The sequence below is a fragment of the Zootoca vivipara genome, chromosome 5 (assembly GCF_963506605.1).
Source record: "Zootoca vivipara chromosome 5, rZooViv1.1, whole genome shotgun sequence".
NCBI lineage: Eukaryota > Metazoa > Chordata > Lepidosauria > Squamata > Lacertidae > Zootoca > Zootoca vivipara.
This window is the reverse complement of record NC_083280.1, coordinates 43,459,911-43,485,186: the sequence shown is the minus strand read 5'-3', so window position 1 is coordinate 43,485,186 and position 25,276 is coordinate 43,459,911. Positions and strand designations below refer to the sequence as shown.

The window sequence follows — 25,276 nt, the reverse complement described above, 5'->3', positions numbered from 1 at the left end:
TTGATGAAGGTCCCAGGATTGACCAGGGACATCCCGCAATCAACCAGTAGATCACAATCAACCTGTTGGACAGCCCTGTTTGTAGGATTCTCAAGGGTTTCTTGGCCAAAGGAGGATCTGTAAGCAAGGCTGCAAGCTATTATCAAGGTTGGTAAGTGGGGGGGCCAGGCAACATTTCTGAGGAGTCAGATATGGGCTGGGGAGAGGTTCAAATTGCTAACACCAGTTTAGTGGGAACAAGGCTTCCTTTCTTATTTTCCTTTTAGCTTCTTAGGGGCTCAACCATCCTCCATGCCTGTAATGTGTGAGATCCCAGTTCAGTCTCATTGGGAAACTTGAGACAAGAATCACCTTCAATGAAACAGGGATGTAATGGGGAAATATGTAACATTTGAACTCAGTGGCACTTTATTGTCATAACAAATACAAAAAATGGTCTACAGAATAATAATAAAAATGCAGACCTCTGGAGACATGATAAGCTTGGATAGAACATACAAAGCAAAACTAGCAGCCTTCATCTCAGCACCAGCTCTGTGGTGGTGGCGTTCATTCATTCTTTCTTGGGGATTCTGCTCTCACTCTTTCATTCAGAAATGGAAACTGTGACTTCACATCCCACCCTGTTGGGGCCTGCTAGTCTCTCACTGGTTACAAAGGGACTTGCACTCATTTGACTCTGAGAAAGGCCACTGTTTGCAGGTACCAGGAACATCCACACAGACCCATCAAAATAAATGGAACTTGCACAAAAGCTCTTGATGGGTAGTGTTTCTATTACGTTTCTTTTTATTTGAGGTAGAAATTTGGTCCCAAAATTTATTATTGGACTGAAGAGGGCAGGTTCTATGCTTACCCCTAGATCAACTACCTCCTACCCACCCCCACCCCACTTTTTTTTAACAGTCTATTAAAACATAACACGCCCCCCCATGGACTCAAAATGTGAAGAGCAACCCTTCACAAGTCTTTTATCATTACAGTGCTTTTTCTTTAAAAAGCAGTAAAGTTGGAATACAAAAATAGAGCCTCTTTTTTGTTTTTAAAAAAACACAAAACAAACAATTATAAACATCTAGATCAAGTTTGGTTTCCCCCTCTTCTTCCACCCTCATTTTAATTATCATCACAGGTTAAGTCTCTAGGCATTGTCCATCAGTTAAAAGTCTCTACAGAATGTCCTCCAACAAAAGGGGGAAAGGAGGGTGGACCCAAGTGGCACTAAGGAGGGTGGTGGGTCAGGGGGTGGGCTTGGGGCTGGAGTTCCGAGTCCTTTTACTCCTCCGGTTGAAAGGGTAATTGAGAAATTCGAAGCGTCTGTGAGGCTCTGTTGTTTGGTGGCCCTTGGGTAGCCTCTTCATGAAGTGCACCTCACGCTGATGCTGGCGAGTCTTGGAGCCCTTGCGGGGACGTCCCTTCCGGGTGAAGGCCATGTACCACCCTTCGTACTTTGCATTCTGCAATGCTGTGTAGTTGTTCTCCAACACAATCTCAGTGAAGACACAGTCCTTGCCTTTGCCGTTGCTCTGCAGGTGGGAACAATAGGAGACAAGTGAATGGAGATGGCCTTCATCTTTCCCCCATGTCTTCCCATGGAACCAGAGCCAGGTTGTCCTGGTCTAAAAATGGGGGGGCAGGGACTTTGTAAGTAGTGATAGTGCTTGACCATGCTTTGAACACTGTTTGACCTGGGTGCTATTATGCCAAGAATACTTATTGTCTAACAAACATCCCCCAATGATGTACCAAAGGCACTGTTAAGTCTGTTTTGTACTTTGTATAATCCACAACAGTCAAGGCATCCAATTCAAAGTTTGTGAGAACTCCAGGAATATAAATTACAAAACTGGTGGTATCCAGAGTTTTAATATTAGTATTCCACTAGTACTAATATCTCCTAACTATCTAAACATTCAGTTCAATAAACACACATTTCCATAAATCTCTGGACATCTGATATTACCTTATCCAACCTCACAGGCACAAACTAAACAGTTCACATCGAACAGTTTTCTCTAGCTATTTATTGGTTCATGAAGTTGTCTCTGGCTAAGGTGTAATGTGAAGATCTGCTATAATGTGTAGATCTATATTGAAAAGGCCACCTTCAGAAGGTGCAAAGTGTCCTTAGCACTTATGAGAAAACTCGACAGACATGGGATGTTGCTAAGGATTGCTTTGTTTGAATGCAAACCAACTCATGAGGGATGCAAATAGGATTGTTTGGTGGCTCACATTCAACTCCAACCTGACACTTCACACCAACTGGCAAACTCAGAGGGGACTCAAGAGGAATCACCTAGATTGTGAATTTCTACTGTCCTCAGCCTTCCATTAGCACAGAGAGTGGATGATGATGTGCAAAGATTATGCTTAATATTACTTGGAAATGTTCATCACCATCCCACCTCCACCGCAGGATACTGCAGAGAAATCTGCAGCTATGCTCAGACCTACTTCAGCACACTCACACTAGGATTTGGGTGACATCGTTGGGTGATAGAAGATATATAGCTAGTCAACCCATCAAACTACTAACCTAGTCAATACAGTGGTTCCTTTGGTTATGAACTTAATTTGTTCCAGAGGTCCGTTCTTAACCCAAAACCTGAGGTACCACTTTAGCTAATGGGGCCTCCCACGGCTGCCACGCTATTTCTGTTCTCATCCTGGGGCAAAGTTCTTAACCCGAGGTACTACTTCCGGGTTAGCAGAGTCTGTAACCCGAAGTGTTTGTAACCCGAGGTACTACTGTACCTGAGAAATGAGGCAAGGGCAACAAGCGCTCAAATACTTATTGGAATGCAATCAATGCAGCCACCTGTCCCCTGATTGGTTCTAATCAGGAACAGATCACACAAGCAGCACCCAGGACAAAAGTAAAAGGAAGAAGAGGACATCTAGGTTGAGGAAAGCTAAGCTGTTGGAAGGTCATATAGTTAATTATCCATGGCTGAGCAAGTAATTCTACAGAGAGGAGAAACTGGAAGGTCACTGCTGGCAAAGCAAAGTAAGTGCTTACACAGGAAGGAGCATAGGAAATTGCCTTAAACAGAGTTGGGCTATTGCTCTGTATAGCTCAACGTTGTGTTTACACTGATTGGCAGGGTCTCTCCAGGGTTTCAGACAGGGGTCTTTCACGGCCCTTTCTGAAGACTGAGTCTAAGAGGGACCATTTACATGTAAAGTGTGCATCCTACCACTGAGCTACAGACATTCTCTGCCTTTGTGGCTTGGCTTATGCCAAGGGGAAATTTAAATATATATGTATGTGTGTGCAGTTCTTCCCAAGATTTGAAATTCTGCACTATATTAGTAGTACAATGAACAGAATTTAATGAACAATTTATATTCTTAAGCTAGGACACTAGGGCTTTTGTAGACTGTTTTGGTAGAACTAGAACCATTTTTGCAAATGCTTGTGAGCAAAAAAAACAAGCCTATTTTCATTTTTCTAGGTGCCTTTGAATACCAGCTGCTACTAATCCCCGGTGGGCAGAGTGCTATTGCACTCATGTCTGGCTTGCAGGCTTCCTATTGGCATCTGGTTGGATGCTGTGAGAATAGGATGCTGGACTTGTCTTATGTTCTTAGATAGGTGCTAGAAAAGTGGAGTTGCTTCATATGGGCATTCTTTAAGGGTAAACCCAAGGCTATGATGTGGGATGATTGAGAACAATGTTTCAGTGCTAGACCCTGAGAGAAGCAAGGAAGTTGCTGGTGGAAGAAGAGAGCAAGCACTTCTCCCATGAACAGCCCACTGTGTTTTTGTGTTGGGTAATAAGAGAAGAGAAGGGGGGGGGGGAAGGAATAGGAGTGGGCAACAGAATAAGAAAAGGGGTGTTACTACTAGTTTGCAGCCCCTGAGCATGTTCCCCAAAGAGTATGTGACCCTTGAGTTTAAAAAGCCCCCCTACCTCTGCTGTAAAGTCTAATTCAATCATGTTTTTTCCCTCTTGGTAGCAAACACATTCCAAGTTCTGCTTCCAAGAAGTCTTGGAAGCTCAGGGCCAGTTTACACACATCAGCAAAATCAGCTGGCAAAGCTTTTCCTGAACTGTATCATTTCTTATTACAGCATATTGAAATGCTTTTTCTGAAAGCAAAAACTCCCCAAACACCATGTTAAAAAGAAGACCAACAGTGCCACCCTAAATATGTTTATTCAGGAGTCGCCAAGTTCAATGGATCTTACTCCATAGTATGCTTGATTAGGGCTTGGACAATTTCTTTTCTTTCTTTGTAGTGGGAGAAAATGTCTCCTTAATACCATGCTTGTGATAACACTGATTGTGCTCCAGGTTTGAAATAGCCATATGAATATATGAAATAGCCAGAGTGAAAGGAGTAGCAGGGGAAGATGGGCTGACTCTGGTGGTGGTTCATCAACAAAACAGAGCAAAAGGCAGGTGTGTGCTGTCTCTTACCAGCCCTGGAGTGCACATCCCACAGAGGAAAACAAAATACTGTATAATGATAAAACATTCTGGAAACAGCAGAGCATTGCTGTGGAAGAGCCTTGCTTGCTTATTCTTTTTAAAGGCCACATAAGGGTTTGTGGCAAGACAATGGGGAAATACTCTCTCTAGACAAAAATAAATCAATATGGCCTTCTTCTTATTATTATTTTTTGTAATGCCAAGTGGAAAGCTACTAGTATCTGAACAGTGAAACAGATGACAAGTAGGTGTCAGATAAAGGAGAGGATAGCTGTATTTATAGGGAGTGGAGAGGAGATCTTCTAGGCCAATTCTTAGGTTTTCATTTGGTTTAGTGTATTCTGCTTTTTTAAATTGATCACAGGGTGTGATGCATTTAATATGAAACAGCAACACTGCAGTAAACCATACAAATACAGAGCAGGTCATCACAGCAAATCATCAGATCCTAACTGGTTTTTGGATAGTATATTGATTTTTATATAGTATATTGCTTTGGTATTTTCATTTATTATTTGCATGGTGGTTGTTTTTTGGTGAACAGTTATGAGCATCCCAAACTTGTGCATGTTAATAGGAGAAGAGGGAGAGGGAGGCGAGACTTTTGTCATCAGAAATGGGCTCAAGTTGTGGGATGGCAGATTTTAGGAGAAATTGTCTTAGTGGTAGGAACACTTCCACATTGGAACTAATCACAAAGGGAGTTAGCCAGCTTTTCCTTCCTGGAAATCTTCTGTCTGAGAGTGGACAGCCATTTGCTGGGGATGCTCTAACATTAATGAATAGATAGATAGATAGATAGATAGATAGATAGATAGATAGATAGATAGATATAAAATGTATGTAATCTAATGTATTTCCTTCATATGTAATTGACTAGGGGGTTGTCTAAAAGACTGCCCCCAACCCAATGAATATATTATGCTATGAATGCCACAGGCTCTATCTAATAGGTGCTTGTGATGGTCTCACAACAACCCTATACATTGTAACCTCAAGAGGAATGGAGGCACTAGGTGGCATTGTGTTTCTCAGCAATACAGAGTTGCTGCTTGAGTGTTGGGGAAATGAGACACCAACCTCTACTGCCCCTCATCTTTAGACATTTGCTTGAATTTCAGTGCATGTGTGGTTCTGACTAACCACAGCAGTATCCACGTGAAATACAGCATAAGTGAAGGCATGTGGACAAGCTTGCTTCCAGTTTCAGTAGTAGGCCCTTTTGCCCCTCCATTCCCATATTTTGTTCCTGAGAAGATTGTCCTGCTCCTCCCCTTGTCGCATAGCAAGCAATTCCTACCCCAGAAGCCCCCTTACCTTGCCAATCAGCTTTCCTTTCTTGTTCATGCAGATATAGAAGCCTGTCTCAGCCCCCTTGATTCTTACTCTGCTCCCAAATGTGTCGGTCTCCACAATGAGCTTGGCTGGAGCGGGAGAAGATGGCAAGAAAATGAGTCACATGAATGCTACAAGATGGGCACTACATACAGCATTCCAAGAGGATAATTTGTCTTCTAGAATTAGCATTTTCTTACGCAGTATGGACCACACAACCATAGGGAAGGGATGCTGTGTCCCTCCTTATAGCATTTGTTACAGTAATACATAGGAAGCTGCTTTCTATCAAGTCAAACCATTGGTCCATATAGTATTGTCTACAATACTTTTCTGCCAGACAGCGGATGGTCCCGGTTCTAACAGGAGATGCCAGAGATGGAACCTGGGACCTTCTACATGCAAAGCAGATGCTCTAGCACTGAGCTATGAGAAGGATCAGGGTGAACTAATTATAAGATCAAGTGTCACATTCAACCTTGGCCAACCCTTCAAAAGCGACCTGCTAGTGGTGGGTGTGGCCAAAAGTGGGCATGTCTAGTACCCCATACCCTGTCTTTTAAACACCCCCCCCCCAAAAAAAACCACACCTCCATGCACATCAACTGAGGAAGAGAGCTATTGCCTCCCCTCCTCTCATCAAATGATTGATTCAATGGCTAGGGTAGGAGGAGATTTGCATCCCCCGCACCATCAAGGCACTAAGCTCTCCTCACCCAAGTGCTGTTATATTTTAAATTGTTTTCTTTTTGCTGCCATTGCCATGAAAATCAGTGGAGAAGCCTGGAAAGAATGTGGCATACACAGTCACTACATGTACTGGGTGCCCTGATTGTTCACCCATAGCAGCAGCAACAAACAATGACGCTTCCATTCAAATGTTGCAAAATCTCTTTCTTACTTATTCTTTATTTATAAAAAATATTTCTATACTGCTATATCATAAAAATGTATCACAATGGTTTACAACGATATAAAAACATAAAACCAGATAATAAAATCATAGAAAGTTTAAAAACTAGTTAAAAACAAAAGGAAATTAAAAACAAACATCAATAGATCATTGTGGGAGATGTACTCTTAATTGCCTGCATAGGCCTGGTGGAATATAAAAGTTTTCAGCAGGCCTTTCAGCAGTCCCGTTTCTTCAGGAAACGGACATCCTAAATTCAGGGAATAGAGAGAATCAGACCTATTTTCAAGAGTCGGCCATGCATGATGGCTATTGCAAGTCTTATAGAGCTGGGTGGAATGTCTTATATACTTCCATTTCTGAAACCAATGGACTTCCAGTTGCTGTTTAGAGCAAAAGATCCCTTGTCCTCTCATTATAGAGAAATAAATGGGCACGTGTCTGTGGCACACAACACAGAAAGGCTACAGGACATAAGGTTAATATGAAGCCCTAGCCAGTAATTGCTTTAAATCATCCTACTTTAAAAGGATGCACAATGATTTGGGCAGTAGCAGCAGGAAAATTGGTTTCTTATTTGGTATTTTTATACTTGGTCCCCTTGCTTCTCCTGCATCTCTTTTCTGTGTAGGTCAGGAAGCTCCATATGATCAGTTTAAGTCCTTTCTCTGTCTCTCTGCACTGATGCTGACTTTGCAGCTGGTAGAGGAAGCCAGGAAGGGTAAGGGCAGCCCCTTAATGCATTTCACCTCTGCGAGAGTTGAGAGGGCGTATTGATTTAGTCTCAGTTTTTTTAATGGAGGCATTGATTAACTTTCAAAGCAGCTATGCAAATCACAGATCAATGGCTAGTCCCCTTCTTCTTGCCGCTGCAGGAACCCCAAAGAGATGGAGCCAGCCAGCCCCAAAGGGCCATCTCACCCATCCCAGCCCTTCTCTGTCATTATACATGAAAGAGAGGAAACAGGGCAACATTTCTGTACTGTGCAGCATTTTTGGTCAGTTGAATGGGGATTCTAAATGTCCCAGGCACCAAAACTGGTTTTGCTCTTTATGACTTTAAAGGGAAGGTTTGCGCACAAGCCAGAACCCAGGCAGTCATTACTCTTGATGATGCTCAATACATCATCAGTACTTGTCTCCCATTGCTGTTGCAGTGCCAGTTATGATAAGTTAGACGTTATCCCTCTAGCTGTGTCAGATTATGGAATTCACCATGTCTTGGGTACAGGCAAAATAGTTCTTGTTTGTGATTCTCAATTTCATACATGTTTCACTCACACAGAGAGAGACAGGAGGGAAGTCCCATCTAGGACCATCTGATCACACCACCTATTGTGAACAGGACAGGTTACAGGCAGTCCCAGGCCCATTTTGCTGCACGGAAAGCATTATAGTGAAAAATTTCTGACAAGAGGAAAGGGGTCCAATCCCTCACATGTCCCCTTTGCTCTTAGAAAGGGATTCTGCTCCCTCTTTCTCTGCTACCGAGGCAGGTCCAGATTTAAAGCACTTGCCACCACCATGGATAGTTCTGAGACCAATATATCTTCAGGAGTCTATCTGCAGAATGGGCCAGAAGCTTTAATGATGGTAGCTTGGTACTTGGGAATCTGGGAGGGAGCAATGAGTTGTTCTAGGGCACACCTAATCTATGTTCCTATGTTCCATTAGTCGCAGCAAGCATGGCCAATGGTCAGGTATGATAGGAGTTGCAGTCCAACAATAACTGGAGGACTACATGTTTCCTGCCCCTATCACAGAGCAAAGTAAAATGGTTTTAGCCATCACAACAAGTTGATCATACTTTACAGTGGAAGAGGTTCGGTTTTGCAGTTATATTGGAAGGATTGGCATACTGTAGGAGACACTGAGAACCCTGTGGGTCTCAACTGGACTCAACAAACTTCTGTCTCAAATCTCTAGCTGCAGCATATATTTGCTGCTGCTGTGGCAGTGCAGGGAATAATTGTTTGTTTGTCAATTGATGTTTATACCCAATTTACTCAATAGAAGGCCTCTAAGGGGCTTGCAAAGAAAAATCTAAAATATTCATTTGAAATAAAAATCAATAAAAGCAAATATTAAGAAAAAGTTAACATAATTTTATGAAACCTGCAATTTTTAAACAATTGTACATAATAAAATTGTGTGTCAAAATTACATGCCTCTTAAAACCAATACCACAAAGGTGCCTGCCTAATATTAATGAACAGGGACATCTAAAGAGTAGGTGCTGCCTATCTGAAAGATTGATTCCTTGCAAGTGTGTAGCAAACATTGTTTGGTGCTTGTAAAATGGCCAGTTGCATAGATTGGGCACACAGGGGGTATGGGAATCCTTCTAGTAAAGTCAGTGCCTATTCCCCAAATTCTAGAGTCTGAGACCTACTGTGTCTGGCAAGGGCTTCTGAAGAAAAGGTGATCCTGAGTTTCATACACAAACCTTCTGCATCGTCAAGCTATATGTGGTCTGTGGTATCCATGCCTCATATCCACAAATGCAAAGCTGAAAACTCTAATCAATCAGAGGAAGGATCAAAAGAGACCTTGAAATTTGCTGAGAAAAAGCAGCTTTCCTGCATCACCTTTGCTGCTGAATGATTCACCCACCCCCAATGCAAAACTCGAATGAGTTTGTTCTAATCATTAGGCAAAACATAAACGCAACCTCTCCTGTTCTGCTTCTTGTGCTCAGCCAATCAGATGATGGTTTTTACAGCACATTTCCATAACACAAAAACCTAGAAAGGCTGGGTGATAGCACCCCATTGTAAAGGAAGTGGAGCATTCAGTTTACCAAAAAGAGAAGGCACTTCCAAAAGAAGCAAAACTGTCGAGACTCAGGACATCAAGCAGAAATGCCAGCTATATCTTCAAACCAAGGGATATAATCACCTGTGACACTAAGGGTGGAACTTCCCAGTAGGAGAAAAAAACACAGGATTTCAAACTTTGCATGGGTTTCATAATGCTAATACAGGGAGGGTATAGAGGAGAACTGGCAGGGGGTGCTTAACCCTCCTCTAATTCTCTCCTGCAAATGTTCCACCTTCCCCCGGTCATTTTAACCCTTGTTTTCCCAAGAGTGGCTCCAATACTAGGAGTCAGCCTGGCTGAGGGAATTGGGGGACTTAGGAAACTCTCTGCAATGACAACATGTGGATCTTCCCTAACACCAACATTTTTCATCTGAATGTATCACATGTGGGAGAGGAAAAGGAAGTGAGAAAGTTTTAAATAGAAGAACGAATTTTAGCTAATGAAGGTTTCTCATCTGACCTACAGACACAGGAAAGAAACTATTCAAGTTGTGAAAATGGGCAAAACATATAGACTTGATGTCTGGTTCGATGGTGGCCAAGCAAACTGATGAGGATCGTTTCCCCACTTTGTAACATGCAAGCCTCCTCATGGCAAACGGAGCACTAGGGTTTGGGTCCCCAGATGCCTGAGGTTTGGTTGAGGCACATTTTGGGTCCAGACTGTCTCACTCATTATCAGTGATGCTGGGCTTAATCAGTAGCCAATTGTAGCACTGCCATGTTCCAGACAGCATCACTTCAAAACACAATGGCCTTTTTACTCCAGCAATAATATACTGTATTGCGATGATCTGCAAGTTAGGAAAATGTGATGTGCCTGAAATGGGAGGTTTTCTGAAGTAAGATGTTTAAATCCCTTGCAACAATCAAGCACCTACTCTACATTTGATGTGCTATAATCATTGTATGAAAAAGCATCAGAAGACGCTTTTTAAATATCCTTCTTCATGGGAAGAGAGACACTTCAGACGCAGTTGCAGTTCATTTGCAGGAGTAGACTTTTCTATTTCACTTATACCTTGCCCTTTGACCTTTACAAGGCTTTTTGGCCCTTGACTTTGGCTGTGCACAAACCTCTCATTTTGCCCTTGTGATCTGGCTTCCTCAGGCAGTGTAAGGGGGCGAGGTATTTCCAATCTGAATAGGACCATGGGAAATCCTTCAGTGCTGTGGCCATGAAGCCAGTGCTTAAAAGGCCACTACACTCCACAATGCTTTCTCTTTTTAGTGATTCATGAGGACGACTTGAAACCTTTCTCAAGCTCTTCCCCTCTCCCTTTTGTCCTATCGATTTTACAAAGCTTAGAAGGCAGGGACCGTATCACTTGCTTATTTATTTATTTGATTTCCACCATATCTTTCAATCCAGATTTGGCTTACAAGGCTTGTTCTATGGCCTGCCCAGTGTTTGACACTTTGTTAGAGCTAAATAAACAGGAGCAATAAAATCCAAGATGCAACAGTAACTGAGAGTAGAATAAATCAATGGTCTCAAACCTAGTATCCCCGAGCTAATGTAAGCTGCATTTATGTATATACCTAGGGGGTGGTTAAGGCGCTTTTCTGGGGTATATTATTTCACAGGCACCTACAGCTCACTCCTCCATCACCATCACCATCGCCACTGACACACACACAACACTCATTTGGCAAAGTAGTGGGCCTGGAGCAAACCTGAGATGGCTTATGAAGAGAAACAGTCTCTTCCTCTGGTGATGATGACGATGATAATTTGTACCCCACCCATCTGACTGGGTTGCCCCAGCCACTCTGGGCAGCTTCCAATGTATATAAAAACATAATAAAGCATTAAACATTACATATAAAAAACCTTTCCTATACAGGGATGCCTTCAGGTGTCTTCTAAAGAATAATAATAATAATTGGGGTACAAAGCATCCAACAAATATTACAGCGTACCTGGGCAAAAGGAAAACTAGATTTGGATGGGCAGGATCCTGAAGTAACAGGCCCTGGATATTTGACTTGAATAAAGAGAGTTATGGATCATAGAAACACCAGTGGATCCATACTACATATTTCCCACAGAAATTCATCCTATTACATATTCAGCACCAGATCATTCTTCTGCTCTCATTCTCATAAGAACATAAGACTGAGCCTTGTTTGATCAGGCCAAAGTTCCATCTGGTCTTGCATCCAGTGTTCTAGAGTGGTGGACCAGATGCCTATGGGAAACTCCCAAGAAGGACATGAAGGCAAAAGTCATGTTCCACCTTTCCTCATAGGGGAGTTGCTTCTGCCCTTTGATCATTCAGGTCCCAACTCTTGCAACCAGCATGTTTTGTCTGTGAAAGGCCAGGACCTCACCACAACATTATTATTCTCCTCAGCTTCTCTGAGGCAAAATAACTATATTTCCTCAACAGGGGCCAACACCCACAATATTAACGATAGTGGAGGATGGCTTGACACACGTGAACAAGCCTTTAGACTAGGCCCGAAGCCTTGGTGGTCCAAATCCTGGTAGAATGGCTGCTTCCCTCCCCGTCTGCACACTGTGCTGTGTATGAATTACAACATCACATCACTTCTTCCGACCCATTACAACCCCGTTAATTTTAGCACTTCTCCTTCCTATAAAATATTAACATCTGTAAGTCCCCGTCTCCCCACCCCCTGCCAAAGAGCAATTGGACCCCCGACTCCTCTTCATTGAGCCACATAGACAAGGTCCCCTTATTTATCTGTCTTTGGGGGGCACGAGCGAGGGAGGTCGATCAAGAGAGCAGTAAAAGGTTTAAAGAGCATCAATTTCCATGCTCTCTTCTGCTGACTGATGGAAAGACACAGAAAATCAGCCCTGAACGGAGGCAGAACAACACATGCTGCTGCTTCTCCCCCCCCCTCCCTTTTTGTCCTTTCCACCTTTTCAAAGGCTCTTTCTAATTTATTGTCTGTTTGGTGGGTTTTGCCTTGCCACACGAGCCGCTTTGGTGACCGGCCTCCAGCACTGAATCGCTGGTCGCTTGGCAGGCCCTGCTGGCTTGGAACTCTGCTCGAAAGCAGAGACGTGGATTCACAGTGGGGCAGGAAGGGCAAAGAGTTAAGTACAACTGGCCTACAAAAAGCCACAGCAGTGGAAGATGCATCCCAGGCCCCAGGCAGCACGAAAATATGTACGGCAGCCAGGTCCCAGTAGCGAATGCCAGCCGTCAACACAGCCAGAATCCAATACAGCAATTATCATTCACTTTCAGAACAATTTCCTTCTCATACAGATAAAGACCATTTTAATCCAGATTATAGACGGCTAAACAGAGCTCAGAGAGGTGGACCAAGTTTTAAGATGCATAGGGCTTTGCTCCTAATTAGAAAACGGAGAAAGATATTGACAATCAAGACAGATAACCGAGAAAAATGGACCTGACATTAAGTCAGCCGTAAAAATGTCACAGCAGAGAAAATGGTCATTGGCAGAAATAAATCACTTAAAAAGAAAAAGTCTTCAGCGCCCCCCCCCCAAAATTTCAATACTCAATATAAAATAAAGACTTGAGGTTTTAATATTTGATGTTAATGGTGCGAAAGGTTGATTTTGTTTGGGGTTGGGGGGGGGGGAGCTTAACATTTTCAACTCTATTCTTTCACTACAGTGACAGATTTATCCCAGAAAAATTATGTTTCATGCTCAAACTTTGAAGGGAAAGTGGCTACGTAGATGCAGAAAAAATGCAGCGAGGCACACTTGATCCCCTAACTGGACTGCGAAGAGGAGAAAGTATTCAGGAAATGTTAAAAAAGGTGAAAGTAAGAAGAGTTTTAATAGCTCTTCCAGACATGGGGGTCTCTCCAGAGATTCATATAGAACAATCCTGAACCTCTATTTTAACATTTACAGACTTGCGACTCTTTTAAAACTTTACATCTGAAAAACTGCTTGTGTTCTCTCTCTGTTTTAGATCATTGCTCGGCTTGCTTCTTAGCTCTTCAAATGCTTAACCTTTTTATTATGTTTTAATAGAGGTCTTTTCTTTTTCAAGCTGTTTCCCTCATTTCATTCTAGCCTCTCTTAACATTGTCATTTAAATCTAAAGTAATCTCTCTTTTTATATAAGACATTTAAGTGGGAGGGGGAACTTTGTTTGCGAAACAAACTGAACTCCTTCAAATCATGGTTGCTTTAAGGCTGGCATGCTTTGCTTGAAAGGTTAAAATACATCTTTGTACATGTAGAACCCACTTAGCCCCAACTATTAAAGTTCATTCTGAAATCCTCAGTCAGCCCAAAGCTATATGAGAGGATGAATGTTTGCAGCAGTTCAGTTGTAAGTGAAAAGGAGAAATTGCATCTAATGTGGAAGGCTAAGAATTCTAAGCAGGATGCATACAGCATGTACAAATATGTATGTGCAACATAAGGATGCACACATTTTTGCCAGCACACAGAAAATAAAGGAAGTCGGAGCTTTCAGAATGTCAGCTAACCTTGTCCCGTGTCTCACATATGCAAGGAAAGTTACAGAAAGGAGCTCAAAGACTTACAGTTTATTGAAGCCACAGTTTTGCTAGCACCTTGTCCTCTTGTATGTGGCTTGAGCATTTGAAAGAGTAATTAACACTTACGATCTAAGTTATTTAAAACTTTCACGCTGCTCAGGGCTCCCCTGTCATACCCCCCTTTATTTTAGAGAACAAGAGAATCTGCTGCCAGGTCCTCCCATGCATCCCACAAATCTGTGTTTGCCAGAACTTGGCTCCTGGGCAGGCTGCACTCAGAGCTTGAATACAGACTCTGGGAAACTCTAGGGCTTCAAATCACATCCTCCATGCTTCCTTGTTTCCCTATCACTGAGAGAGATCCTAGCTAAAGCTATGTTGCAGGAATGCACCAGCTATTTCTAATCTAAACAATTTGGGCATCCCTCTTCTTTTCCGCTCCTCACCACGGCCACAAAAGAAAAACGTTTTTTAAATGCAACTCACCCCATCATCTGGGTGGTCAGAGAGATCAGGTGTAAAAAAATAAAACAAAACCCACACGCCTCCTCATAATCAGAGCTATCATCCTGATCCTCAGGGGGAAAGCAATGTACTATTATTACAAATATTGATTGCCACATTCTTCCATCGCAAGACCCCTGCCTTCTGAACACTTGTAATGATTTCTGGCTAACAAAGAGGACGGAAATCATTAATTACTGTGCTACGCGCACCACCACCCTCCCCCAGCCCTTCTGCCCGCATATACAGCCTTACCATGAGCATCTCCATCCTCCGCCATGGCATTGATTTTCTTGTTGTCCAGGATTTGCACATGCTTCCCACTGGTCCGACTGTACAGCTGATAGGTCCGGACGAGTCGCCGGCTTAGTTGGTCGGTCACCAGGCTCTGCTCCCTCACATGCTGTGTAAAATTAGGTGGGGACTGAACAGTTACCTTTAGGAAATTGAAAAATATACAACACACCATTATAATCTCTACTCCTCCGAGAAAGGCGCTCTCGGCATGTTCCTGGTGCATTTTTTTTAGAGCACTCTGAGCTGGTGCAGTGCAGAGCCAGGTTCATTATGGGTCAGCATAAGAAACCCTGGCACGGATTTGAGCCCTGACTGAGAAATTGCAACCGCTACCTAGACATTTATTGTTGAGAATCAAGCATGGGATAAAGAAAACACAGGTGATCCTGGAACACTTGGGACAGAATTACAACCAGCACAGCTCCTCAGATTTCAGAAAGACTTGTGCCGATTCAAACCAGGTTGCAAACGCCATGGAGCTCAAGTAGGCATGGTCCCGATCCTGCTTGCTCCAAATTCAAACCCAGGAAGGCTCTGCAGGAATCACTTTAAGGTCACCACCAGAGCAAAAACAAACTGGCTCCATCATTCATATCCGTCTCATTCCAGGCAATATAACATGCACACGAGTGCGCCAGACTTCTAGCTAAGTAATCATCCCAAGGCTTTCAATTACTGGGCTTGTTTCTGTGTCTTTGGTATTTGCTTTCCCGATCTTTCAAGTGGCCTGTTTGAGAGTTTTGCTTTGTGGGGCTATAAGGGCCCTGTGCGCTGTGGACCAGAGTAACCAGTGACCAAAAGAAGAAGGTGGAGGGGGGAGCAGCCATATTTTATCCCCCTTAAACAGGGATCAGTTGTGTCAGCAGCCGAGGCAGTTCGGAATTGTCTTTGCAGCTAATATTTATGAGCCTTTCCATACACATCAAGGCTGGCTATGGGTTTCCCACCTCCCCACCCACCCCCAGCCACACATTCAAAGTACTCTAACCCTGTTAGCAGTAGATTCTGTTATGGAACAGTTTGGCAGGCGGGGGGGGGGGGCGGCTATGTGTAGCTTCAGTTGTACAATGATTTTGCCACTGCTCAGATCTGTTTCTCTCCTCTCTCTCACAGCCTGGTCTTAGGAGAATTCTTCCACCCCCTCCACATCTCCGATTCCTCTTTTAAGTCTGAAGGGGTTTAGTTTGCCCCTGACATTTATAAAGACGTATTCTGAGCAAATGTTGAGGAGATTTGTTCCTTTCAACCTCATGGGGTGGCAGTGTACGAAGTAACCCCTGGCTCTTCTCTCTTTCCCCCTACCCCACCCGCTGCCCATGTCAAATGCTAAGGTTATTCCATGCAAATGGGAAAAGTAACCTCCTCCTCAAAGCTGGAGTTTATAGACGTCTTCCCTTGACAATTTTCCTTTCCTTTCCTTTGTGTCTGTGTTTCCTACAGAAGGTTCTTTTGATAATATCTCTGGATTCTTTTGCCAGCTCTGATGAGGGGACCATGTGGACACCCACATCACTCTTTGATTTCCATCCGACACCCCCAAAATATTACAATGTTTCTTTTCTTTTTTTTAACACAACTCCCATGTTCCTCCTTCACATTCAGAGTGATCTTTGTTACTCCGACTTACAAAATCAAGAAATCCTTGCAATTTTAACTCGGAACCTTACACCTGTTATCTCTCTCACTCTCTCCTTCACTCTCTTTCTTAGGGGAAATTGCATTTGTCTTTGGCTCTCTGGATTTGCAATCAATACTGCACCAGCAGGGTTATAGATCCCACAGTATCAGACTGTGTTGTTTAATATATTAGCAGCGCTACCGATGGCCAGCAAGCTAGAGTTAATAACGGTTAGAATTTCCATCCCTTAAATATTATTAAACTTTTGAAAATCATACAGGTAGCAACGGAGAGAAAGGTGCTTGCAATTTCAGCAAACAATAACTACCTACCTACCCATCCATCCACACACTTGCACAATGTCTGGCTAAACACTGCAGTACATTTTAAATTGACCAGCATCTATTTCTTGTCTTGGATTTTGCATGCATCTCTTAAGTCTGCGATTTCAATTTTTGAACCAAGCTTGCATCTACTTTCACTTTAACCAACCTCCTGTTGTTTAATTTTATCAAACATTTTATATTAAACGTTCTGCTGGGTGTTTTGGTTGCTTCATCAAACACTTCCCATCAAACTCCTTATCTAAACTTTTTCTTTTTCTTATAACTGCTTTCATTAAAAAAAAAGATGCCTGAAAAAGATTTGGCTATGAGCTTCAAGCAGCACCAAATAATGTCTTAAAGGATAAAACGTAATAAAACAGTTTCCTTACCTGTGCCTGCAAGCAGAAAGCAAACAAGTGCAGTAGCCTAGAATGATGGGAAAGCGGAGGAAAGGGGAAAAAAACAAAGTAGATGGTGAGGTGATTTCGCTTTTGAAATGGAGCAGAAATAAAGATGGAAAATCAAGGGAGGCTGTTGGGGTTGTTGTTGTTTGGGGGGGGGGGCAAGGGAAAGCCGGGAAAGTCCAAATAATCAGCAGTTACTTACAAATAGCTGAACATGGACGAGAAGGGATTCATCCTGAGCGGTTTCCCCCGGCACTGGATCTTGACGGGTACCCGGGACGGTGGGAGGCTCTGCTTCTCAGCCTCCCTTCTTTCGCTGTGCGTTAAGCTCGCCGGTTGCCTCGGCTGCCTCTTCTTCCTCGCGCGTCTCTCCACGCCGTCCCCTCCGCGCCCAGCTCCCCACGCGGCACTTGTCTCCCCGAAGCGGTTCGGTCAGGACAAGGGGCACCCTCGGCGCGGCCAGCCCATACCCTCGAGAGCCGCCGCCGCTGCGGAAGGAGATCGGGGCCGGGAGAGCAAGGGGAGCGCCGGTCTTGCCGCGGCTGCTCCGGGGGCCCAAGCGGCGGGGGCGCGCCCGGGGGTCGCCTGCGCTAGAGCCCGGTGAGGCGCGGAAGGGGCGCTCGGCTGTCAGTAAGGCTCCGGGGCAGAGCAGGCGCCCAGGCTGCGCTGACAGTTCCTGAGCCCCGGATCGCCGGCTGCGGAGCTCGCAGTGCGCGGCTGCGGGGAAGGAAGGCGGCCGGGCGGTAGGGAGGGCGCTGCGCCTCTCGCTCTTTCGCTCTCTCCAAGCGCCCGGGGGGCAGTGCGCACCAGCCCAGCGCTGGTCCCTCCTCTTGTGCGCGGCTCGCGAATGTGCCAGCCCCTTCTCATCTGTCCGGGGATGGCCCTCCGGCAGACCCCCTCCTCTCTCCTCCCCCCCCCGGCGGGGGGGACCGACAGGCGCTCCGAGGCATCCCGAAGGCTATCGAGGAGGCACCTTCGGAAGGCGGGGGGTGGGGGTTCCTCTCGCTCACATAGAGACCCACGCAGCAGCTAGGCAGGGAAGAGGGGGAGAGTTGATCACACACACATGCGCTTGTGCGTTGTGGCCTGTTCCCGGTGGCATCGCGCGGGTGCGTACCCACGAGGCTGGGGGGGGGGCGGGTAAGGTGGCGCGGATTCCCACGACGACGCGTGTGTGACGGATGCCAAAGCGACAGAAAGCAGGCTGAAGTGTGTGCCAGTCTTGGAGCACGGTGGGGCGCTTTGGCTACACGCGAGAGGAAAATCGCTCACTGTGTAGTGGCGAGTGTGTCTAAGCACCTGCTTTTTGTCGCGGTGGGGAGAGAAACGCTCGTGGGAGAGATGCCGAGTAAATGTTGGGATCCGTGCCTGGGGGTGCTTTCACGGTCATTAATGGTAAAAGTGTATTATGCACATGGTTATGTGAGAAGGTTGTTGGTGCGATATTCAAACAAACAAACAAACAAACAAACAAACAAACAAACACACACACACACACGGAGAGAGAGAGAGAGAGAGAGAGAGAGAGAGAGAGAGAGAGAGAGAGAGAGAGAGAGAGAGAGAGATCCTATCCTTTCTCTATCCACATGCACAAATACAAGCTCGGCACATAATGGTGCAAAACGAATGTGCCTTAGAGGCTGGGTAGAGTGCAGAAGTGAGGACTCCGTCCTTTATGGGACCTGAGAAATGTGGCCTGTGTAGGTGCACAGGTTTGAAAATAAATGCATGTCCGAGACCAGGGAAAATATATTTGCACATAGAGAGCATGTAATACTTAAATAGATGTATATTTCACTTTTCTACAGAGAGTACACATTTCATGAAAACATAAGCACACTAAAAATATTAAAGTCATGAAAGTGCATTAAGGTTTTCTGAAAACTGGGCCGCTAGGTATGCAGATTATGTGCAGGAGTAGCCAATGGTACTTTGTTAGTGTGTGTGTTTGTGTTTAACACCCACCACCCACAAAGCCTAATGGCTGCTTCTCTCTCCCCTCTCCTCCCCTTCCCCAGGGCTTTATGTAGACCAAGGCTGGCACTTAGCCGTGGAACCTGTTTGCAGTGCTGCTGCTCAGCACCAGTGTGACATGTGGAGCACATCGGCACAGGCTTCCTTCCTTTCTGCACTGTGTAGTACGCCAGCCTTCTCCAACCCAGTGCCCTCCAGATGGTACAAGTCTCATCCACCCCAGGGAACACAAGGCTGGGAGAGGAGGGCAAAGGCTGCATCTTCCAGATGGACTTGAGCCCCAGCACCTTCCATTTCAAAAATTAAGTACTTTAAGAGAGAGACACAATAAAAATAGTCAGGCCACTTTAGATCGCTGAAGTGGAGAAGGGAACCACTACAGGGGGAAGAAAGAGGAAGGGCTTGCACTGAGTGACTGAAGAACAGTTAGCTTGTTGCCTTCACTGGCCCATCAGGAGCTGAAATGACCAACTCAAAAACCTAAGGAAGAAAATTTGATTCAAAGCCATTCTTCACACAATGCATAAATGAACTGGTGGACTCCACTGGCATAAGGCATGGGGAGAGGTATAGGCAATTAGACACATTCTGTGGATAGGTCTACCGATGAGAGCCCGTGTGGCATAGTGGTTAGAGTGGGCAGACTAGGACCTAGGGGACCAGGGTTCAAATCCCCACTCAACTATGGAGCTCACTCACTGCCTCTCAGCTTAAACTACCCAAAGCAACCTTCTTTGCTGTGGGTATTAAATGGGGGGTGGGGAGAACCATGTGCACCACCTAAAGCTCCTTAGAGAAAAGGTGGGATATAAATACATAAATACTAAGTCATAAGGGCTAAATGGAACCTCCACAGTCTGCTGCAGTATATCCCTGATGCTCTCCTGATGTTTTCAAGGCTGTAGGATTTTAAGAAGCCAAGCCCAGCATAAGGGAACCCAGGAACAAACTTGTACCTGCTGCAGATAATGAAGAAGTATTGAGATGTGATTGGCTGAACAAGGATGAACATCGTCTAAGCCGCTGGGAAGAAGCTTCCATTGCATCTCATCCACACCACTGCATCTACTCCCTGATCCTCTTGCACCTAAATCACAGTCCTATCAACAGAAGCCAGTGGTTACCACATGTCATCTGACAGAAATAAGTCCTAGCATTCTCTTCCTCACAGGAACCCAGTTTCTGAGGTTATTCTAGCACAGGCATCCCCAAACTTTGGCCCTCCAGATGTTTTGGACTACAATTCCCATCATCCCTGACCACTGGTTCTGTTAGCTAGGGATCATGGGAGTTCTAGGCCAAAACATCTGGAGGGCCGCAGTTTGGGGATGCCTGTTCTAGCAAGACTGTTGGGGTTCCCACAATTGCTTTCTGAGATCATCCAGTGAACACACCAGAAAGAGTTGGCCAAGCATCATTTTCAAAGGACAACCCAAGACATCAAATCCAAATGGAATCCAATAACCCATTCACAGAAGAGGTGGGATAGTAAATTCAGGCATAATGGTTACTGGATGACTACCAGAACTCACTGCATGACTCCTCCGGTATGGTTTCGGCAGCCCCATGTTTCCCCAGGGTAATTCATTTTTGTTGAACGACACCAGACACCAGCCAGCATGTGTTTGGGGGAGAGGTGTTCATGTGCTCATAAAGAGGGTCTAAAGACCGATCCCATCTAAAGTGGAAAGCTGGCATTCACACAAGTGCTGTAGTTTTGGTTTGCTACTCTGTCATGCCAGCCGCCACCAAATAAAGTTCAGCATGGGGCCCGGGCTTGACTTAAAACTATTATGCACGGACTTTGGGAAATCTGGATTTGTGGATTGGAACAACCAGTGCAAGCGAACTGTAGCAAGTGATAGACATTAAAAGAATCAGAGTAAAGAGCAAGGAGGGGGAAAACACACCACCAAAACAAATAAATACACCACAGTGCCCATTATCTCCACTAAGTCCCATTATCCACTTACCCTTCCTCTCTTCCTCTACTTTCAAGGTAGGCTAAGCCATGGCAGCAGGAGGGGTGGAGAGAGAACACTGGTGGCACAAATATCCCCAAAACTATTAAAGCCAAACTCAAGTCATTTTTCCTCTTGTCTGCTGCTTTCTGAAGCCAAGCCCAAGCAACAGAGCAGGTCAGCTAGAGGGGGTGAAAGCCCCAGGAGGGTTCAGAAGCAGCACACCTTCTGTTGGAGAGGTAATTCTATCTGCTCTGTGTACTGATAAGGCCAGAAGTTACAGCTTCACTAATTTCCCTTCAAACTGGAAACAGAGGAAAGTGGGGCTAGGGCCGCTAGGCAGAAGCACAGGAGTTTGCAGTCTAATTAACTTTGTGCTTTTTCTGGGAACTGTAACATTTTCCCCACTCCCATACTAGGAAAAAACCCAATCCTAGATCACACGCACACACACACACACAATATATATATATATAGAGAGAGAGAGAGAGAGAGAGAGAGAGAGTCTTGTGGCACCTTAATGTTCAAGAGATGCATTGAGTGGCATGAGCTGTTGTCCACCAAACTTTATGCCACAATAAATCTGTTGGTCTTAAGGCAGGCATGTCTCAAGTGTGTTTCGGGAGCCTAATGTGGCCTGGTGGTCAGTTTAATCAACTTTGGGGCAAAATCGTAAAAAAAAGCTCATCAACCTCAATCCTAAAAAAAGGTCAACAACTTTCTTTGGCCCTTTGGTCAGCCCTCACGGCCCTTCACTTCATCACATCTGGCCCTCTTTGAAAAAAGTTCTATCAGCCGCTTTGTTATTTTCTCTTTACCAATGCAACACTTGGTCAATTGCAGTCTTGCACTCTCTTCAATTTGGATATAATCATTTGAATGCTTTGGTTACCCTCCCTTGGCTGTTTTGGATAAATTATTCCATATTGTATTTGGCTTTGGAAGTTATGTTTTCATTGTTCTCTTTTATTTAAAAACCCAAAACCATTAAAAAATAATAATTTTTAGTTGCTAAATCAAACAAAAAATCATCTGAAATGAATATAATTTGAGGCAACATTTGCAAAGTGTACAAAACTCAACTGAAAATTTTGCCAAGCCCAAAGTTATTATAAAGAAATATTTCCTGCCAGGTGAATGCAAACCATTCAACCCAGTATCCTGTCTCCACTGCCTCTACTGCCACATCTGATAAAAACCTGAGAAGCTACAGGGTCATCAGACCCATCCATTGTCTGCCTCTCCTAAATATTTAGGGATACCTTGCACTCCAGTTGTTTATTATCATCATAATCATGATCATCATCATAATAGGTTTTCAGTCACTTCCAATAGGGATATAGTAAGAAAAGAACCCATATATACATAATTGTAATGTAATATCAATCTTTTAGATTACTGTTTCCAGTTTCCATCAGGACAAAGTTTTAACCAATTGTCTGTCTAAAATGCAACGGGGAATTGGAATAGCAATACTTATTGAAAACTAAAATGATGACATATGTGTAGCTTCCCCAGTAAGCATTGCCGTTCCACTTAGGAGTTAATTTCATTGCATACCAGTAAGACTACTGCTTGAACAAGCTAAGAAGGTTTGGATTTTGGTGAGGCAACCAAAACTCAATATTATTCTATTTGTAGGTTGAATCCAGTACGTTCATAGTTCATGAACCCTGACTTTCATCCAAAAAACATTTCCATAATTCTAACTGAGATTGATTGCAAGTTAACGGACGTCTTCTATGCTCGCATGTTCTGCGTATGACTAAGCCCCCAAACTCTGCCACCTTTGCTCATGCTCAGATCTTGCTTGATATATCTGTTTACTTTCTGAAGGAAGTTTAAAAGTCCCATTTGCAGTGCACATGAGCATGAGATGATTTTACCGTAACAAATTAGTTACTCTGTGCCAAAAGAACCAAGCTGTTTAAAAGTTTGGATTTGAAACCATGCAACAACCAATCAAGCAAAAGGCACGTGGAAGAAACAAATCAAAAAACAGCCAATGATGGTGTGATGCATGAGGCAGGAAAAACAATGCCACATTACACATGCCAGATGCCCAGGATGCACTTGGTGTTTACATGTGGGGGGAAAAAACTAGTGATATATTGAAATATCAGAAAACTTCTGTCTGAATTAGTACCTCTGAAATCATAGAATTGTAAAGTTGGAAGGGACTACAAGGGTCATCTAGTCCAACCCCCTGCAATGCAGGAATCTTTTGCCCAGTGTGGAATGGCCTGAGCAGACAACATTTTTTAAAATTAAATGTGTATACCGCACTATACCTGCAGGTCTCAGGGCGGTTACAGAATAAAATCACAATTCAAAATAAATAGAAACAAAAACAGCCCACTAACTCCCCCCTCCAGGCCAGGGATGGTATGTCCTGACACAGGTCAGCTGGAAACTCAATGGCAGAGATAGGGACTGACCTAGCACAGAAGGCACAACATACATTTAAATAATTCCCCTTCACAATTTGTAGCTGATGGGGTAAGTTCGCCCATCACTATTTGAAATTGTATGTATCTTCTTTTACCATCTTTCAAGCAGCAGATGCAAGCCTCTTTTTTATTATTTCAAATAGCTTTTTAGCTGGAATAGATGTTGTTATAGCTGCAATTCTGTTTTTTATCCATTGTGGTGCTGCTGCTGGGTTTTTTATGCATGATTTTATTTTATAGCATTTTATAATATTTCATTCCAAATCACTGTAAAACACTCTTGATGTGGTAAGTAGAGCAATTGGACCATGAAATGGTCACTCGAGTACCCATTCCAAAGGAGTGACACTATACATTGTGGGACCAAGGTTATCGGCTGGTGGCATTTTGTGCTAAGCCAGGCTCAATGCGTCATCTCAAGCATGTTTTGTTGTTAGCGTCAGTGCTGTAAGCAAACAAAAATGTTAAATGGCTTTGTCTGTGGGATGGTTTCTTTCTTTGCTTGTGCAGCAAATTTCTTCCTTGGGACATACAAACAGGGTTTTCCCCAGCTGGAACCCACCAGAACTCAGTTCTGGCACCGCTCAGGTGGGCACCATTGCCATTATAAGAGAGCAAGGGAGGCATTCATGGTGAGTTCTGGCACCTCTTTTTCTAGAAAAATAGCAATATATACAAGGAATAATCAATCACACATGCATGGCATGGTTTACTCATAGTAGTGAGAAAAGCACAGCAAATAGAACTTCTCTTTCATTTTCCAAGAGACTAACAGCACAATCTGATACATACCTATTTAGATGTCAGTTCCTTTCATACTCCTGCCACATCCATGAGTCAGGAAATCAAGGGCTACCGTGAATCTGCACTCCCTCCCTTCCAGGGTGAATGTTGTTGTTTAGTCATTTAGTCATGTCCAACTCTTTGTGACCCTATGGACCAGAGCATGCCAGGCACTCCTGTCTTCCACTGCCTCCCACAGTTTGGTCAGACTCATGTTGGTAACTTCGAGAACACTGTCCAACCATCTCATCTTCTGTCGTCCCCTTCTCCTTGTGCCCTCAATCTTTCCCAGCATCAGGGTCTTTTACAGGGAGTCTTCTCTTCTCATGAGGTGGCCAAAGTATTGGAGCCTCAGCTTCAGGATCTGTCCTTCCAGTGAGCACTCAGGGCTGATTTCCTTCAGAATGGATAGGTGTGATCTTCTTGCAGTCCATGGGACTCTCAAGTGTCTCCTCCAACACCATAATTCAAAAGCTTCAATTCTTTGGCGATCAGCCTGGCCCATCCCATCAGTATATGCTCATCCCATCCTATCAGTATATGCTCCAGTGTTTGCTTTCCTTCCCACCATATTCACTTTTTCCTGGATTAGATTGAAAGCCTGCAGGCAGACACTATCTTATCTTTTGATATCTGAATAGCAGATAGATAATTTTAAGGAACTTACAAGTGTTAAGGAATGAGAACAATACTCAGAAAGTTTAGTGGAGAAAGGATTGCAGCCCAAAGCTCAGAGTTTGTGTGTGTGTGCACGCGCACGCACGCACGCACGCACGCACATTGCAAACAACTCATGGGCTTGTGCAGCAGGTTAGAAAAAAATAAAAGTAAATATGAAGAGAATAGACCACAAGCAGCTAAGGAGTGATTAATCTGAAATAGTAAGAGAAAGGTAGAAATAGGAAGATCTCCAGCAGACTGCAGACACCTGTATTTTCAGTTCTTTTGTGGGGATCGGGGGAGGGGGGAGATCTAATATGGGAAGG

General features: G+C 44.1%; 1 protein-coding gene and 1 long non-coding RNA gene across 2 annotated transcripts in view; one reads left to right on the top strand and one right to left on the bottom strand.

The window, feature by feature from the left end:
* The window catches only part of LOC132592156 (uncharacterized), a 91,258-nt gene that overhangs the window by 48,345 nt on the left and 17,637 nt on the right, over positions 1–25,276 (top strand). The window lies entirely within an intron of this gene.
* FGF8 (fibroblast growth factor 8) lies at positions 1,207–16,764 on the bottom strand. Its single transcript, XM_060274689.1, has 4 exons — positions 15,922–16,764; positions 14,733–14,913; positions 5,757–5,863; positions 1,207–1,526 (listed from the first exon to the last, which is right to left on the bottom strand). The coding sequence occupies exons 1-4, from the start codon at positions 16,090–16,092 to the stop codon at positions 1,239–1,241; spliced, it is 747 nt and encodes a 248-aa protein (XP_060130672.1). The 5' UTR covers positions 16,093–16,764; the 3' UTR covers positions 1,207–1,238.